The sequence below is a fragment of the Triplophysa rosa genome, linkage group LG1 (genome assembly GCF_024868665.1).
Source record: "Triplophysa rosa linkage group LG1, Trosa_1v2, whole genome shotgun sequence".
Taxonomy (NCBI): domain Eukaryota; kingdom Metazoa; phylum Chordata; class Actinopteri; order Cypriniformes; family Nemacheilidae; genus Triplophysa; species Triplophysa rosa.
Window position 1 is genome coordinate 8,758,809 of NC_079890.1, and position 20,612 is coordinate 8,779,420.

Here is a 20,612-nt window from a genome sequence, read left to right on the forward strand (position 1 = left end):
CCCACGATGGGGGAAAATCAACTAAGGATAAATACAAAATAAAAACTTCCCACGAGGGGGCAAAACATACAGACAGGATCAAAATAAAACTAAAATCCACAGACAGGGCAAAGCAACAGGAACACGGGCAAACTCAGACACTAAACAACCAGGTAAGCACATAAGTACACTTACACAGGACGCAGCAAAACACAATGACCACAACGTATGTACACGCACATAACACAGTACAATCCACGAGCACAAGACAAAGAAACAAGAGGGTATAAATAGGGAGAGACAAATGAGGGATAACGACACGGGGCAGGTGTGGGTAATCAAACACTTAGGGAAGGATAACGAGGAAACGAGATGGCGGGAACAGAGACGAGACACTGGAAAAACACATGAGAGGTAAAAACATAAACATCTCATGGCCTTCCCACATAAAACCCAAGGACTCTGCCCCGATCCCACCACACGACTAGAAATTCATAAACAAGACGGTGGGACCGTGACAGAACACAGGGCTGGACACAAGACTGGACACAGGGCTGGACAAAAGACTGGACACAGGGCTGGACAAAAGACTGGACACAGGACCGGACACAGGAACGGACACAGGAACGGACACAGGACTGGACACAGGACCGGACACAGGACTGGACACAGGACTGGACCTCGGCCTGGACACATGACTAGACAAAAGACTGGACACAAGACTAGACACAAGACTAGACACAGGACTGGACACAGGACTGGACACAAGACTGGACGCCGGCTGGATCGCCGGCTGCACCGGACTGAACGCCGGCTGCACCGGACCGGACGCCGGCTGCACCGGACTGGATGCCGGCTGCACCGGACTGGATGCCGGCTGGACCACCGGCCTGGGTGGTGCCCCCCTCCTCGGCTTCTTCTTCTTCGACCGGCCCACAGAACGTGTGGCCGGTTGCTGAGAAGCGATGGGGAACCCGGTTAGCTCCGTACCGGAAGAGTCGGATGGGGAGTCCCACGACTCCCTTCGTCTGCGCCGGCCACGGATGCTGATGGGCGGAGGAAGAGCTGCCGGGGAAGAGGCGGACGGTGCGGCCATGCCGATGACCCCTTTTCGGGGTCATAAACTGACATGACACTGGAAAAGAACTAAACTACACACTTACTGGAACAAACACGATCTGTCAGCGGGAACACGAGCATAAAAACTGTAACACAGGTAAGGACACGGGAAGACAAGGCATACACTCCGACAAGCACATACACAACGCAATCCAAAGGCACAAGACAAAGAAACATGAGGGTATAAATAGAGAAGACAAACGAGGGATAACGAGCAGGGGCAGGTGTAGAACATAAGACACAAGAGGGAGACAATACAGGAAACGAGAGGGGCGGGACCAATGACAAAACCTGAGAAAACTCATGAGATGTCAAAAAACAAACATCTCATGGTCTTCTCACATAAAACCTAAGGCTTTGCCATGGCTCTGCTACAGGACCAAGAAAAACATGACTAAGGAAGCAGAGCCATGACAGCCTACCTTTCTTGATCAATCTCACTGAAAGCATTCTCTAGCAGTTTTACAGAATTTTCTGGGATCAACGTCTGTGAAAGGGGTGTTAAATGTGGAAGTTATACTGTATACAGCACACTGCATGGCGTACATTACAACACATATTTCTGCTTAAATATCACGCACAGTTCACAGCAAGCAGTGGTTCGCGTTGCGACAATAACTTGTATTAAACTGAAGGACTGGCGGTGCCTCTTATTCTGCCGGGCAGAATTAAATCCGAACAGAATGGTGAGCGATTTGTCCAATCGGGTGAAAGAGGCGTTACAGCGCCGCCCACATGTACGAATGCCATATTGAGTCCAAAATCCGTTTTTTAAATGGCAAACGAAAAATAAAATATCGGGCCAAAAACGAAATATCCGTTTGGTGAACTAAACGAAAAAACGAGTAACTAGTCATTTTTCAATTTCTCGTTATAGGATATCAAATGAATAAAACGTACACGGACCGTCCCTCCGTGAGGTACAAGCTCTGGCATGTTACCTAAAAACAGTAGCCTAAACTGATGTAATGTAATAGTGCAAATGACTACATAAAAACCTCACAGTTTCAACACAAACTGAACATCTTTTATGAATTACTCTATAGCAGGACAGTAGTTTTAGCTGGGGGAACCTAATGAACTCGGTTGAGTGAGGTTACAGGGGGAGGGGCTGTTCGCATCACATAACTTCTAAATTACAAAAGTAATTTATGGATTTACACCTTTGCTGCTGCAAGCCAGCTGTGGCTACTTAATTGTTTACTTAAATGTCACATATTAAAAGCAATAATGCTAACAAACTTCGACTGTAAGCTCTGGAAAGTATTGTATGTGAACGGCATTGTTCAATACAGTATATATTTTTGAAATATTTCATGTCATTTCATTTCCACAGTCATGTCCTCCTCTCTCAGTGTGACTCTTTTAGTGGGAGTGAAAAGTACAAACAAAGCATATGCAAAATTGCAAATGCATTCATTTCCATTTCGAGCTTCGCAAGTTCGCATGCACTTGATCCCGGTAAGCGGCTGTACATTGCGCATGCTCAAAGCGTGCGCGAGCAGAAGAGGAAATCACCCAAAAATGAAAAAACTATAATTAGGGTCGTTATTTCGTTTTGGTTTATTTATTTGTTGGATTTCCCTTTTAAGGCTGAAATAATAAGAAAAACATAGTTTTTTTTATTTTGTGCATACAGAAAAACCTCAAAACGAAATATCGACTGTTTTTTTCTTTTCCCGTTTGTTATATTGAATGGAATAATCAAATGATCAGATTATACACTGACCTCACCGGTGTTCCGCTCGCGCGACAGGCGGGAATTCAAAATAACGGATCGCAACAACCTCTCGACTGTCCCATTGGATGTAAGTAAAGTCAAAATATATAAATAACTTAAATTTACTAACTATTTTTTATTTATTTTAATGTATACTCTGACACGTCTAATTGTATGGCCGCTTTTGGCTGTTTAAACCATTTATTTACACAGTGTAGGCAGCGCATGTTTTAGCGAGATGCTAACGAATATAAGTTAAGATGAAGCTTGTGGGGCTAACGTTAAATGGATGACGTTAGTGTTAAATGACAAACAATGACTTTTAGCCACTTTTAGCCATTATGTTCACTTTTAGTGAATGTATAGCTCTTTTTTTTCTTGTTGTTTGTGTTGAATGGTTTCCCCACCCATGTTACATAAATTGTCTGTAATTAAATATTTTTATCATTCAGTTCTGTTTTTATCCTTTTAACTCAGAATGTTCAGTATTTTCCAGTTGAGCAGCAAAAAAATGTAAGTATTATATTTATTATGATATTTTCATTATTATGTTATTTGTTATATTTGCACATGTAAAAATACTCATTGACAATGGAAAATCTGAATAAAGTGGATTATTACAGTTGTTGCTATAAATAGCCTATTGTACTCCTTAACCATAGACCAAAACAGTGACTTCCAGGCATTGTAATATTTTGTTTATTGTTACATTTGTAAACCAATTTGTGATGTGCTAAATGATTAAATTTAATGTTTTATGAGACGTTATCTAAATCCCTCTTTTTGGTCTCCATATGTGTTATTCGCAGGGACATCCAAGGCCAACAGACCCAACCCACCCTGATGCTCATCCTTGCACTGCCTGGGACACCTAAGGCCAACAGGCGCAGCTCCTGTTCTCTTTTTGCCATAAATACATATCTACTTTAGCAATGCAAAATTGTGAAATGTACTATAGAAATCATTTTTACTTTGACTACATGGATCCTCACACCACCTGGTAATAGCAGGAAACCCATTGGGAGAGAACAGCATTGTTTTCTCTAGCTCGCAAGGATTTGCTATTTGGCAAATTACAACTTTACCATGGGTGTAGGCCTTGCTATGAGAGACTACTTTTTTGCTGGACTTTTTTACAATTGTACATTTGTACAAAGTACCTGAAATATTTCTGTATGTACAGTATATTTAAAATTAAGGCAAATTATTTGGTTAGTTTTGTTAAGATAAAGACTTTTCATTTATAACAATATCACCAACACAATATTAATTATACATGTGATTTCATGAATTTAGAATGGTAATGTTCAATATTGACCATTCTGTAAATATTTATTCAATGTAAATTGTTGTTGTTTATCAATAAACTGTTGTATTTGATTTAGTATTTCTTCTTATTAAAATATTGTGAATAGCAAATATAAACTGTGAAATGGTGCCTTGAAGCACCCAAGATGGTTCCAGACCATTTTAATAAAAGGGATCCCCAAGAAGCCTTGAGGGTTCCTCAGAGAACCACCCTTCATTAAGCGGTGCCTTGAGTTTCCCCTGAGGGTTCCACCGGTGTGGCAATGTGAAGAACCCCAAATGGTTCCTCAAAGTACCTTTAATTTTTACAGTGTACTTTCGTGGAGACTGAACCACGTGCTTCTCCGGTGGAACCTCAAGGGTGAAAAGACTGGTTTCATCTACCTAAAAAAGCAAATATGAAGTTTGAGCCTGTTACCTTGAGTACTACATTTTTTAAGGTAACAGGTACTTTTCCTGAGGAGCTGCTACTAAGTAACGTGTACAAGTTAGTAGTTACCCTATGGAATTCCAAAAGTGACAATATTAAAAATAAATAAATACAAAAAAATAAATCCATGAATAAATGTAAAAAAGCAAAAATAAATGAGTATTTATACTTTTATTTCCTTATTTATGGGTAATTATATTTTTTCACGCTTATTTATTTTTTCATTTATTTATTTATACATTTATTTATTTCCACATTTATTCATGTATGTATGTATTTATTCCTACATTTATTTATTTTTACATTTATTTATTTATGTATTTCTTTGTCTGTATGCTAATGAGTGGGGGCGTGTTTCACCTCAGACATTAGCAATCGATCTCAGAGCGGCGGTGCTGAAGCTTTGAGGCCACAGGGACACCTTGTGGTGTGACCAAATGAAACGAGGTTGACGAAGTTGCATAGACAAGGCAATCTAGTCATTTAATATCACCCTAACTGTATGTAGATAGGGTTACCACGCATAGCCTACATACTCTTTATTAGGGACATTGCCGTAAAACATTATTCGGTCGAGATTTCTAAAATGTCTTTGCACACATGAACAGAAACTGCACAACAACAGGTCTGCTATGAGACACTTGGAAGAATACACTTGGACATGGAAGCGCGTGAAATTATCCACTAGTGATCACATTTATTGTAAATGCGCTGGATGGAGCTGATAAGAACTTGAGTTGTTTGTCGATGAGACTCGCACAAACCAGCTCAGAACGCCGAGAGAAACCAGCGTATTTCACTGAAGTCTACGCAAGCATTATGATCAATGCGTTTGAAACGCGTCTGCAAATACAGTTTACATTCGCATTTCCTAACTTTGCAATGCATAACAAGTGGCATTTCGAATGCTTAAATTATAACGCATTTTCCATAGGCGTAATTTGCGGGTGGACGGGTGGGTCATGTCCCCACCACTTTTTACCAAAGTCAATTTTGTTGCTTTGTAAGCAGAGGCAATTTCTAACAACTCCGCTCATCAGTTTCAGATTGGAATAGACAAAGTGTAAGAAACACACACGAACATCAACTTCTCCAGTGGCGTAGAGCGTCTGTTACCTACTTCATGTCGTCGTGGGTTCGGGACTGCTGTCCGCTGAACTTTTTCCCTGTCAAATATCAGATTGTAAATGTATTTATTTGTAATAAACGATGAAAATATTTGAAAATGGCTGTTCAAGTCATACATGTACCAAACATTTTGCGCTTAATTGCACTTTGATGCTATATATATTCGTCCTTATTGTTCTCGACATGCCGTTGCTATCGTCTATTGCAAGATTAATTACATTTTGATACTTGATAGAAAACTCAAATAAATGGAAAGTCACAACTTTGTAGTTTCATGAGTTCAAAACAAAATTTAGAAAGTTTGTTGTATATTTGTAGCCTATCTGGCAATGCCCGTATAATAAGCGAAAATACGATATTTTTTAAAGATATTATTTTTCCATCTGTTTCCCCTGTATAACTTACTTGAATGTTTATCCTTATTAGCAGGGGGTTCCCAAACCTCTCTATCCTTGACCCAGCAACAGGTAATCTGTGTCAAACACACATTTTTAACATGGGGAAAACACATTCGTTTCAGTAGTTTTTATTTTATCACAGATTAATACGTTTAATTACGTACGGCAACAGCCATCCTCATGGCCGCATTAACGCAAGGGCTTACCGAGGCTTTAATTACCAACCCACGACGACATGAAGTAGGTAAGACACGCTGTACGCTCTACACCACAGGAGAAGTTGATGTTCGTGTGCGTTTCTTACACTTTGTCTATTCCAATCTGAAACCGATGGGCGGAGTTGTTAGAAATGGCCTCTGCTTACAAAGCAACAAAATTGACTTTGGCAAAAAAGTGGTGGGGACATGACTCACCCGTCTATGGAAATATGCGTTATAATTTAAGCATTCGAAATGCCATGTGTTATGCATTGCAAAGTTAGGAAATGCGAATGTAAACTGTATTTGCAGATGCGTTTCAAACGCATTGATCATAATCCTTGCGTAGACTTCAGTGAAATGCGCTGGTTTCTCTCGGCGTTCTGAGCTGGTTTGTGCGAGTCTCATCGACAAACAACTTAAGTTCTTATCAGCTCCATCCAGCGCATTTACAATAAATGTGATCACTAGTGGATAATTTCACGCGCTTCCATGTCCAAGTGTACTCTTCCAAGTGTTTCATAGCAGACCTGTTGTTGTGCAGTTTCTGTTCATGTGTGCAAAGACATTTCAGAAATCTCGACCGAATAATGTTTCACGGCAATGTCCCTAATAAAGAGTATGTAGGCTATGTGTGGTAACCCTATCTACATACAGTTAGGGTGATATTAAATGACTAGATTGCCTTCTCTATGCAACTTCGCAACCTCGTTTCGTTTGGTCACACCACAACGTGTCCCTGTGGCCTCAAAACTTCAGCACCGCCGCTCTGAGATCGATTGCTAATGTCTGAGGTGAAACACGCCCCCACTCATTAGCATACAGACAAAGAAATACATAAATAAACAAATGTAGAAATAAATAAATGTAAAAATAAATAAATGTAGGAATAAATACATATATACATGAATAAATGTGGAAATAATTAAAAGTGGAAATAAATAAATGTATAAATAAATAAATGAAAAAATAAATAAGCGTGAAAAAATATATAATTACCCATAAATAAGGAAATAAAAGTACTCATTTATTTTTGCTTTTTTACATTTCTTCATGGATTTATTTTTTGCATTTATTTATTTTTAATATTGTCACTTTTGGAATTCCATAGTTACCTGTACGTGGAAACTTAAGGCTCTTCCTGTCAGTGGAAAAATACATCACAAATTTACCTAGTTTGTCATGACAACATGCCATTTTTAACCTTATGGTGTGGTGTATGCATGAATGACTTTAGTTATATGTGTGACAAAGATTGATAGTAAATGAGTTTGATAGTGTGTGAGAGCCATCATAGTAGTGTACAAGAGAGAGTTTGATATTGTGTGTGACAGTAAGTTTGCAATATGTCTTGAACTGGAAACAGACACATTGTAATCATTTTAAAATACACTAATCTTACCTTGAAAAATGATTGCATTTTTTATATGCACTTTCCAGTCAGCCAGAACTTCCTGAACTGCATCTGTAAGCATAAATTGAAAAGACAGAGATAAAAATCATTCTGATCTGATGTGTATTATATTCTTTACATTTTTGTCGTATTCCATGTATATCTCATTTTAAAGAACCATTGTTAACAATATTAAAATTACTTGTTATTTTAAAGATTCCCACTTCATTTTAAATCATTTTAAGTAACACTTCGTCTAAACAATAATTAAATAGAGCTAGTCTTATGAAACCTTTCCTGTCAAAACACTTAATATTTTAACCGTCTAAAATAAAATTAATTTAGATAGTTCTTCACTAATTTAGTTACTGTATGAAGAAAAAGTACCCAATTAGCACAGACGCGACATATTAGATAGATTTCCGGATAGTTTTCGATAACATTGTCTCATAAATTAAAACAACGTTTACATGTACCTAATATTGTATGAATTAAATAAACAGTGTTGGGAGTAATGCGTTACAAAAGTAATGCATTGCAGTAACATATTACTTTTTGCTGTAACGCAGTAGTGTAAGGCATTACTAATCAGTTTTCAGTAATATTTTACTCGGTACATGCTCAGTAACGCTTGCGTTACAACAAACTTTTCGCCCGCGAGACATTAACAAATCAAAAATCTTCTATTTCCTGTTCGTGAATAGACACGTGTGGTGTCATTCATCTCTGGCAGGTGGAACTTTGTATTTTGTATTGTAACGCGGCATGATTTCAGTCTCTGAGCTAAAGACTGAGGCTATTGGTCCCGCCCGGTTCGCTGTAAGCGCCAGTGTTGCTATAGGGTCGTGATTTTCCCGCACAATTGGGCTATTTTGAAAATGCAGTGGCGGGAAAAATTATGGAGCCGCAGGTTGCGGGTTTTTGGGCTACTTTCATAATGTACTGCGGCCGCCAAAATGTTTATTTATATTCTAAGTATAAATGTTAATTGATGATATTCTTAATGTGTATTCATACTCAGATGAATACCTGGCAACTCATGGACCGGCCCGTTCTCAAAAGTGTGGGTAACGAGTGTCTGACAGGCAGGCTACAGTACAGGGAGGGACGCGGGAGCTCAGCTCAACCAAAGAGGAAAATATAGCAGTGGTATTAGACAATGCATCCGAATTATGCTTTTACCAATGTTTCGTAAGGTGCATGTCACGTTGCACAATGAAAGAAATCACTCGTCAGTGTACAACAGTTGATTCTTCCGGCTGCCAAATATCACGCTTGAGCAGCTATATAGTCTAGAACAACTAAAATATTGACGTGCTTGTACACATTATACATATGCAATAAATATAACCATGCTTATTTCTTAAGCAAGTTTTTGCATGTCTTACAAAGAGAAAACACATTTCTCGTCCATTTCCATTTTCCATCCGCGGCCTCGAGAACACACGGGATCTTTTATAAAGGGACACTCCACCCAAAAACGAAAATTCTGCTATGGATTGCTCACCCTCTAGTTGTTCCAAACCTGTATAAATTTCTTTGTTCTGTTGAACACAAAGATATTTGGTAGAATGATAGCAACTGAAAATTCTTTGGCATCATTGACTACCATAGCAGAAAAAATTATAATGGTAGTCAAAGGTGACCCAGAATTGTTTGCTTTCCTAAATCCCCCAAAACATATTTTGAGTTCATCAGAACAAAAAATATATACAATACCTAGGAAACCATTCAGATAAGTAAATATAGCAATATAAACGTCTTTTGGCAGTTGTTAACTTTGATTTGACACTGGAAAATAATTGGGCTAGTTTTCATTCCTTTTGGGCGGGTTTTGAGGGGTCATTGGGCTGCTTTCAGGAAGCTAGTTAGCAAGATCCCTGTGACCAGCAGCAATGACAAGTTAAGCTAACGTTTACATGATGACTAGCTAGAATTCTATATAATCTAGTTCAGTGATGGGATGGGACTATTTTTTATTTAAATACCTTTGAAAAAAAATAATTGTATTTTGTATTTAAATGTGTTTAACCTTAGTATTGTTGTATTTTCAAACTGAAATACATTTTGCCAATCAACCTCCTTATTAGACTGCATGGAGTAGTGTAGTGTGTGGGCAGTGTAGTCAAACACATCCATTTGAAATACAAAATACTATTATTTTGTAATATTATTTTGAATTTAAATGCATTTTATCTAGTATTTTTTGTATTTATTTGTGTATAGCCTAGTTAATTCAAGAAATCAGCAGTCTAAAGAGGTTGAGTGGCAAAAAGTATTTTGTATTTTGAAAATACAAAAATACAAAGACTTATTTTAGAATGTTAAGTTCTACTTCTGTAGTTATTTTGGTGAAAGTAACTAAAAAGTAATACAGGAGTCATGTAACGTATTACAATTCTGAGACAGTATTATTGTAACTTAAGGGATTACTTTTAAATAACAGTAACAAGTAATCTGTAATGTATTACAGTTTGGAAGTAACTTGCACAACACTGTAAATAAATATACTTACAAAATTTCGTTGGCGGTCGCTGAACCCTCCCTCTAACAACGTCGAGGGGCCTGTGCCTGCGAGATATATCGGATAATATCAGGATTATTTTCAATAACATTTACCTAATAATTAAAAACAACACTTTTACTTCAACTTAATCTTGTACGAAATGAATAAAATTACTTACAAGTGACCTGTGCGTGCACCTTAAACACTCATCTGTGTGACAGTGCATGTGTATGAGTGCGCAAGCGCGGATGAAAGTGCATGTGTCCGAGTGCACATGTGCGGCTGAGAGTGCATGTGTCCGAGTGCGCATGCGCGGCTGAGAGTGCATCGTCTGCAGACAGACTCTATTGTACTGTTTTGCACTATTTGCCTGCTCGGGGGGGGGGTTGCTTTAGAATTAGAATTTTAAAGTTTCACTTAATTAATATTGCATATAGGAATTTATTAATATTTGACCTGTGTTTCTCTCTGCTTTATCTTAAATGTGTGCTTTTCACTGTGCGTGTGTGTGCGTCTGTGTGTAGCGTGTCTGTGTGTGTGCGTGCGTGTCTGTGTGTGTGCGTGCTTGTCTGTGTGTGTGCGCATTTGTGTGTGTGTCTATTATGGCGTTATTATAATGACAAATGTCGCGAGCGCATTATTACAAGGCGAGAGCGCATTCTTGTCATACGAGCGCGCGAATCTCTCCGCTCGCACGCCGATTTCCTTTGCTCGTGCACAAAACTGGACGCGCGCTTTCAACTATACGCTGCTCTCTTATGAATTTTCTCTCCTCTCGCTCAGTGAGCGTGTGCGCACTCAAAATGCGTTCCGTGCGTCCACGAATCCTTCGGTACTCTTGCTCTCGAGAGGTCCTCCTGTGTGTTCCAGGCATTATAGGCTGTCAAAAGTAGTCAACCAATCAGGGATAGGCTTCCACGGCGGGCCAATGAAAACGCGACCTCTTACATGGCATCTTATTGGTTGAAAGTGACTCGACGTTTTCAACGAAGCAAGATGGATCCACCACGTTCTCAGGTAACAATATTAATATATTTGATGCAACATTATTAGTCAAATGTGTATTAGAAATGAACGGGGCATTAGGATGCTTTGTAGGCTACATATAAACATCAGTTTAACTACCATGTTATTCAGACAAAACAGGCCAACACCCTCAAGTTCATGTGGTCCTCATGCATGTCCTACACTAAACATAATATTGTCAAAATAGTACTAAATTGATTACCGAACAATTTAGATTGGTGTCTTAAGTTAGCTTTATTCTAAAATAATATTTACTACAAGTAACGGTACATATCAAAACAATAATAGCACTGGAGCATTTGGAAATATCATATAATATTCTATACCTATTTGGTTATGCATTTAATGCGTTTGCAGACAGACACTGTAAGTGTTCTGCATTCAGTGTTCCAGAAGTTCAGGGCATAAAACTGAACTACTATGCAATATACCAAACACTCCCTTACCGTTCATTTATAATATACATTTGATTAATAATGTTGCATCAAATATATTAAAATTGTTACCTGAGAACGTGGTGGATCCAGAGGCGTATTAAGACCTCATGGTGCCCCCCATCCACCCACCTACCCACACGCAAGAATCCACTCATTAAAAGATTTATATATTAAAAGATTTTATAAGAATGAAACTCAGCAATTTACAATATACTATTTTACAAGAATTACACATTAACATGACACTTTTGTAGAAAAGAACACGAAAAACAACTCTTCATCAAGCATTTTTAACAATTAGGCCTACTGTAGTTAAGAGGTCGCATTTTCATTGGCCCGCCGTGGAAGCCTATCCCTGATTGCTTGACTACTTTTGACAGCCTATAATGCCTGGAACACGCAGGAGGACCTCTCGAGAGCAAGAGTACCAAAGGATTCGTGGACGCACGGAACGCATTTTGAGTGCGCACACGCTCACTGAGCGAGAGGAGAGAAAATTCATAAGAGAGCAGCGTATAGTTGAAAGCGCGCGTCCAGTTTTGTGCACGAGCAAAGGAAATCGGCGTGCGAGCGGAGAGATTTGCGCGCTCGTATGACAAGAATGCGCTCTCGCCTTGTAATAATGCGCTCGCGACATTTGTCATTATAATAACGCCATAGTCTATGTCTATGTTTGTTAGTACGTGTGCATATTGTGTGTGTGGAGTGTTTGTCTTCTGTGTTTTCACCTTTTTCTTGGTTTTACATTACATTTAAATGATTTGCTTATAGTCAATATGTCTCATGTACAGCTGCTTTGTAACAATGAAAAATTTAAAAAGCGCTATATACAGTAAATAAAGTTGACTTGACTTGTGTGAACCTTTCTTACCTGGCTGCTGCCTCACATACTGTAAGTGCCAAGGACTGGGCGAAGCAATAATATCCTAATATATGACAGCATAGTGGAGCAATACTGCTTTGTATTCCTTGTAAAAAAACCTCATCCTTGAGCAAATGATTCCCGTCAAGCGCACGAATCTTGTCTTTCAGGCTCATTGCTTGAATGGTCAAATATGCATATAATTTTGTCAAAATGTTTTTTTTAACACAATCGGGTATGAAATTAACAAACCGTTTTTGTGAAAAACTTTTTGGGACGTGTATCACTGGATCCGCGCTTTACCGCTAGTCTTAAATGTGTTCATGCAAAGCATATTTTCCTTAGGAAGAATAAATTTAGAGTGATTATTTTGTGTTTACTAAGAAAATATATTGCATAGAAAGTTCATGCAAAGCATATTTTCCTTGCAAAGAATACCCCTTACAACCTACATCCAAATTCCCTACATTAGCCCCTAATGTTTTAGGCTCAGTCCCTGATGGTTTTATATCCTAGATACGCCCCTTGTGACGGGTGTTTTCAAATAAGTCAGATATGCCAGATGTTGTGCAATTAGACTGTATTTAATATACTGTGATGATTCAAGTTGAGTATTTGTGCTAAATCTGCACAGATTTGGCTTACACAGATTCCTAGTTTTTTTTTAATAATACATGAAGCCCATATATCTTTTTTTTCTTAGTGTCTTATAATATGACTTTGTAAAAATAGAAATTAGAAACAGTTATCTTTTACACGATGAATGTTTATCCAGTACATAAAAAGAAGAATGTTTTAAATGTTTCATTTTTGAAATCTAATCTCAGAGACAATGATTTGAAAACACATTTATCCCTAGTGACGCTGGTGAGAAACTTGAGCTGCCTGTATTATTCCATAAACAACTTAACATGCACTTGGAATCTTGCTGATGATGTCCAAGACCTCAGTTTGTATTACAGGTACATTACATTACACCTATTTTTTTAGCAAAAACTATGAAGGTAAATTCATGCCTAAAAGATTTGCATGCGCAGGATAACATTTGTAAAAGCGTAGGCCTATGTGACATTGCAAGCATAAAATAAATTTGCATTCGCAAAAAAGTTTTGTAAAGGTGTAAATCAAGCTGCAAGTGAAAGAAAACAAGTTTTGCAGCATTGTATCATTTTTCGTAAGCGTAATTCATGTGTTGTGAAACGGCAACTTCATATTACGTCAAATAATTATTATCTGTATTCTTCTGACCTCCGTTTTTTCCACGCTTACACTTTTGACACGTTTTTTTCGCTGAAATACGGCCAAAAGCATTGCGAGTCTGTAAACAGAGGTGTGCAAACACAATGGTGTTATGAACTGCAAAACGGATTCATCGCGCAGAACCTGTCTTTGTGTATGTAAAATAAATCTGTTGAAAACATCTTGCCTACGCAGGCGAAAACTGTTTCTTGCAATAACCCGATGTGTACGGTTCCATCTCACTTGCGCTTACACTTTTGGCACGATTCTCTCACTATTTGGTTTTGCAAGCGTGAGTGGGGAGGCGGGGCTACCTTCTTGTGACCAATCAAACGAGATTCCTGATGACTCATCATTTTCTCTTATCTGATTGGTTCAATAATGCGCCAGTCAAGCAGACATCAGACACTTTAATGTATGCACCCAGACGATCATAGATATCTAATACTTAATATATACGATTCCTTAATCATTTAGCTGATTGACATGTGTTGATACTGAATTTAGCTGATGTCTTGGAAAGAAAATCTTGTTTAAAATGTATTGAATTATCAATGCTATAAATTCTATGCATCATGTAAATCTGCTTAAACCATGAACTATAATTATACAATCTACAATTAAAACAGTTAATACCAAGTTTCTAGGTCTCGCGTTTATGCAGTGCTTCTTCCCAACAATACCAGAAGCCGTAATTTACTGCAAATGGCTGAGATTTGGGTGACTCAAGTTCTCAACGCGTTTTTATATTTTTAAACTATTTATGCAGGAAATTTATAAAATGTGCATAGCTAATATGCATAGTATGCTAAATCCTGGGAAAACCTAAACTCCAATAAGTCTTAATCAATTGGTTTTGGACTAAGCAGGTGGGACAGTCGCAAATGAAGCCTATCCAATACAGCATCCATCATCAAATCCTTAAGAGACAATTCAAATTACAGTGTAAATTCTCATACATTTGGAATTAACAGTTTTAATTATAGATTGTAGCATCAGTTCAATGGTTTAAGCACATTTTCATGATGTACAGAATTTCTATCCTTATGAAATTAACCATGTTTTTGTAGTAGCAACCATGGTGTTAGGATTACCATTGCAAACTGTGCAATTCTGTGCAATGTGCTATCCATAGTTTTACTGTGGTTAAACAATTATTTTTTAAATTTTAGTACGGGTATATAGTAGTAATTCAACACATGTCAGTCAGGTTAATGTTTAAAGAATCGTGTACAAATGAGATATCTATGATCGTCTGGGTGCATGCATTAAAGTGTCTGATGTCTGCTTGACTGGCGCATTATTGAACCAATCAGATAAGAGAAAACGATGAGTCATCAGGAACCTCATTTGATTGGTCACAAGAAGGTAGCCCCGCCTCCCCACTCACGCTTGCAAACCCAAATTAGTGAGAGAATCGTGCTAAAAGTGTAAGCGCAAGCGAGACGGAACCGTACACATCGGGTTATTGGAAGAAACAGTTTTCGCCTGCGTAGGCAAGACGTTTGCAACAGATTTATTTTACATACACAAAGACAGGTTCTGCGCGATGAATCCGTTTTGCAGTTCATAACACCATTGTGTTTGCACACCTCTGTTTAGAGACTCGCAATGCTTTTGGTCGTATTTCAGCGCAAAAAACGTGTCAAAAGTGTAAGCGTGGAAAAAACGGAGGTCAGAAGAATACAGATCATAATTATTTGACCTAATATGAAGTCGCCGTTTCACAACACATGAATTACGCCTACAAAAAATGATACAATGCTGCAAAACTTGTTTTCTTTTGCTTGCAGCTTGATTTACACCTTTACAAAACTTTTTTGCTAATGCAAATTTATGTTATGCTTGCAATGTCACGTACGCTTTTACAAATGTTATCCTGCGCATGCAAATCTTTTAGGCATGATTTTACCTTCATAAAAAACTTTCGTACCAAAGCAACTTTCAAGAAAGTTAATATATTTTATTATAAAGGAAAGGTAGGCTAGGCATTTTCGAATGGACTAACAAAATAGCAAGCTAGCATTGAGTGTAAGATCCCACTATCCCATTAGAGTACTCTCTTAAGCCCTCCTCCCCAAAACATGAGCGCATTCTGACCGAACGCAAAGATTGGACAAACGGTTTATGGTCTTGTGCCTTCCACAGCAGATTTATATTTATGTAAATTTATTTTACATAGCAATTGCTATCAGGATTTGAAGAGTTTCAACAAGCCTAACAAAAAATGCTGAAAGATTCGCCTACCCTGCCTTTAATTTGTGCTTAATCTTTAGCTCCTTGTAAAGATTAAGCCTTGCTTTGGCTGTAAGAAATAAAGTCTGATGTCTGTTACAGGTTACAGCAGAAAAAAATAGATCACATTACAAAGTGTTCCTCATATATAAATGACACGATGAAGATCAAAGGATGTGACATATACAGTGAAGATTTCAAGGAGAATGTAGATGAGATGTTCTTTATGTTTAATGGAAGTCATAAGGGCATTTCTGTTAACAACACCTTCAAGAAAAAAGATCCAGGTTACAATGGTATGTGGACAGATTTTTTTATGTACTGTACTTCTAATGAAAATGTGCAATAGCTGTGTTTTCTTCCTTAGTAGATTGACACATACCAACTAATTTTTGGTCAATTCATTTGCAGTGAAACTAAACAAACCTAAACTGATAATCAGAAGAGACGAGCAAAAGCTCTACTTTCAAACGATCAGATCAGGTTTTGAACAGTTTGCAGAAGACTGTTTTGAGTACACATACACATATACCAAGTGCAATGAAAAGGTGAGCTGTGTTTTTGTATTATTCGTTGTATTATTCAAGGCAGAACCTGAAAAGTTTCAGGGATCAGCAATCACACACAATCTGCCTGATTCAAACTAAAAACACATTAAAATACCCAACTGATTACAAAGAAAGAAATAAAATACATAATGAAATCTTAATCCTTACAGAATTTTTGTTGACAATTTTACAGCATAACTCGATTCGAGGAAACAATGATTATTCCTTGTCATATGATCATGTCTGCAAGTACACAGCCAAGGTGCAGATCGTCTTGAAAGACTATTGTGGTACAGGACAGAGTGAACTGAGTGATGAAGTGGAATATGGTACTGACCTGTTCCTTGTTTAATGTGACTATATTACATTATTACATAGCAGTATTGTATTCAATGACCATTTAAATAATTGCTGTTCATTGATATATCATAGTTATTCTGTAAGGAAAAAGTTTTCTATGGCCTTTTCCAGTTTAACATAAATATTTATGTGCTTTCATAGGTGTCAATAGGGATCCAAATGTGCCTGTGTTACTGGCTGTCATTATCGTCCCTCTCGTAGTTTCCTGTTGTTTGATAGCATGTCTTGTGCTCATACACAGGTAATACATTTGTTTTGGTGGCTGCTCTGTTGAAAATAACAAATTTGTAAAAAAAAATTGGAATTCACTAAGAAAATACTGTAATGACTGATATTTTCATTCGTGGCCAACATTGTGTATTGTGCCAACACAGCGTCACTCCATCACAGGCATGGCATGACTTAACTAGTAACAACATTTTTTTACAAATTCACCCTAGTATGTTTGTATCAGACAATATCAGTAATTCAGACAGTATCAGACATTTCTGTAAATGTGAATCTCTGTGCAAAAAAGTCACTTGTTGAGAGTTTTAAACTTCATTAGAATCTAAAAATTTAGTACTAAATTAGAATTTACTTTTCCTCTCTCAGACATAAAGACAGTATACTCCCAAAAATTCCAGAACCATCACTGTTGTTCAAGGGCATGATCTACAACAATATCAGAATGACAGATGATCCAAGGGTACATTTTGCAACCATATTCTTGTTAAATTTACATTTACTAATAAACACTTACTCAGATTTTCAGCAATATATTTGTGGTTAAAAAAATGGTCAATAAACCCTATTATCAAAATTGTTCTATAAAGGTGAGTCCTGTGTTAGAGCTGAGATTTATATTAACTGTTTCTTTTACCTGTCACAGAACACTTCTGTTGGCCCAATGTATGTACCCATCGAAGAGACTGTAAGCAAGATAAGTCTTGAGCCTGAGACCACACTCCTAAACAAGGGCCTGTGAAGAATGGGCCACCGTGGCAAGAATAAAATCTGTGACCACTAAAAATGTTCACCTGTGGATTTTCACACATTTAAATCTCTACACTTAAAACTTGAAATTAAGAGACAATGTCTATGCGACCAGAATGTTTAACCTTCTACAACTCGTGTTGTCCCTCCCTGTCATCTTATAAGAACAGCAACAAACAAAGCTTTAAATTGCTCTTTGTGGCACAACAGAAGCTTTTTTCAATGAATGAATTGTGGAGATAGGTGAAGCAATACTGACACATGAACTTTCCTGACACATGCTGATTGAAAGTGATTATCTGGTAGATGGAGCCATGGGTGTATTCACTCCAACCGTCCGGAAGGCACTACAAAAGCTTTAACCCATTTCCAAAAGAGGACTACTGCAAAAAGGATTCATGCAATGCGGGAAATGGAACCATCTGGCATCTCCTGTACACTGTTCCTTTCGTTTCTCCATGCTTGTTTATATAGCAGTTTTATTTTAATGGATTAATGGGTGTTGCTGAACGTGGTTTACAAACTCAATGTGCAGTTTAAGTTACATTCACCTTAGCCAGACACATTTTAACTTTTGCATAAATTTTGTCATTTAACTGTTGAAAACCTTACGTCAGTTAAAATATATCCTGTGTAATAATGTGAAATGTCCAAATAATAGTAGAAAAAAAAATTGCTTTTTTATTTTTCAGCTTTTATTTCTTTCATTACATTACCAGTGGGACAGAGGTTTACTCCTTGTTCGTACTGGTTGCATTGCCTTTAAATTGTTTAATGTGATAGGTCAAACATTTTGAGTAAGCTTCTTACACCTTCTCACGTTGAGTTGCTGGTGTAGCACATGCAGATTTGTAGACTATTCAGGATGAGTCCCGCCTAAAAAAGAACAAACATTTAGAAATAGTTCTCAAGGTTTTGGCTCATCAGGTCTTGACCTTTTAATACCATGGTGTCAAGCACATAAGTTTGCAGACAGGCCTTAACATTCAGGTACACTTTCAATTCTCCAACACTCCAATTTGCCCATCAAAAGCTAACTGTATATTTGTCAGTGGCTTGACTAAAGTAATTTAACTCAATGTGATTCAAAGTAATTTAAAGCTACCGTTAACGTAGCAAATATATATGTATTGTATATAAAATGTCTGACCTACTGGAATTGTGATGTAGTGAATTAAAACGGAAATCTGCAAGCAATTGTTTGTGTCATGCACAAACATTGTAAGAAGGAGTGTTTTAGATTAGTAGTTCAAACTTCTGACTTTAACTGTACTACTTCTGACTTAGTGTACACAAAACTAATTCCATCTATAAATTTGAGGATTGTGGGTTTTCTAGACACTGTGAAGAATGTTTTAGGTGTTTTATTTTAATTGCAAAATGCCAAGACACATTATGTGACCCTGCTTGTGAAAACCAGACTAAAGTCTCATAATCAAATTATTATAATATAAAAGTTTGATTTCAACAACTAATTTCACTATAATGTCAATCCTTGACATTGTCTTAATCAATGTTTATGATATAAAGATTATGTTCCTTATATCTTGTAGGATGATTTTATGTAGAAAACAATCAAATGACTGTAGCTGGGTTTTCACAGGCAGGGTCACATACAAAGATATTTTAATCTTTATATGCATATACTGTGACATGAAAAATATATATTTTAGTATACATATGTTCTGTGTTGATTTTTTTAAATATGTGTTCTAAAATTCTAATATCATCATATTTGTTTTATCTGTTTAGTGATCTGCCAAAGGTGAATATACTGTTATAAAAAGACACTGGAATAGATTCAGATATGTGTCAACTGGCTCAACTTTTCAACTCAACTTTATTTATATAGCACTTTTTACAATTTTCATTGTTACAAAGCAGCTGTACATGAGACATATTGACTATAAGCAAAACAATTAAAGTTGTACCTGTAAAAACAAGAAAAAGGTGAAAAAACAGAAGACAGATATACCCACATACAATCACATTATAACATCATAACACTCCACACACACAATATGCACACGTACTAACACACATAGACATAGACACACACACGGACGCACACACAGTGAAAGCACACATTTAAGATAAAGGAGAGAGAAACACTGGTCAAATATTAAACAGACTAGAAATTCCTATATGCAATATTAATTAAGTAAAACTTTAAAATTCTAAAGCAGCCCCCCGGCCAGGCAAATAGTGCAAAACAGTATGCAAATGTTGGCGAGGAACCCAAAACTCCAATCGAGAAAAAAGACCTCAGGAGAACCCAGGCGCAACCAGGGGATTCCAGTTCCCCTCTGGCAAAAGCTGCTGCCTCTGCACAAGCTCCAGAGAGCTTGCACAACAAGGCTAAATAAAAATAAATAAACTTACTAATAAGGTAAATTATAGTTTTAAGATGATCATTAATAATCTAATAGCATTTGAAATTTTGTAGTGAAGACGTGTCAAGTCACCACGTCCTTCTTTATCCAGCTCTATCATCTCAGCTCTTGTCAGGTCGCCGCTTCCCATCAGGTCTGGGCATGAACTGCATCCTGCTCGCTGTGGTACCCTTGGAACAACGAGACAAGACTGGCTGAGAGTAGAGTACTGTTCTGCACTCTTTGGTACATCAGTTGTGTTTCTGGTTCCGGTTGATCTAATTAATGCAGCCTAAACCCTCAGAGGATTTATATTATGGAAGTGTAGTGTATGCAAGATAAAAAAAGATGCGTCTTTACTCTAGATTTAAACTGACAGA

General features: G+C 37.4%; 1 protein-coding gene across 3 annotated transcripts in view; it reads left to right on the forward strand.

The window, feature by feature from the left end:
- The window catches only part of il13ra1 (interleukin 13 receptor, alpha 1), a 28,439-nt gene extending 8,898 nt beyond the window's left edge, over positions 1–19,541 (forward strand). The window contains exons 1-8 of one of the 3 annotated variants that reach the window (XM_057332781.1): positions 6,111–6,326; positions 13,363–13,465; positions 16,080–16,273; positions 16,389–16,525; positions 16,719–16,854; positions 17,027–17,126; positions 17,480–17,573; positions 17,757–19,541. In XM_057332781.1, the coding sequence (XP_057188764.1) occupies positions 6,263–6,326; positions 13,363–13,465; positions 16,080–16,273; positions 16,389–16,525; positions 16,719–16,854; positions 17,027–17,126; positions 17,480–17,573; positions 17,757–17,852 (924 nt within the window). In that variant the 5' untranslated portion in view covers positions 6,111–6,262 and the 3' untranslated portion in view covers positions 17,853–19,541. Of the gene's footprint in view, positions 1–6,110; positions 6,327–13,362; positions 13,466–16,079; positions 16,274–16,388; positions 16,526–16,718; positions 16,855–17,026; positions 17,127–17,479; positions 17,574–17,756 lie in introns of those variants that run through there. The other 2 variants (XM_057332795.1, XM_057332788.1) reach the window with 2 other exon arrangements.
- Positions 19,542–20,612: the final 1,071 nt, after the last annotated feature.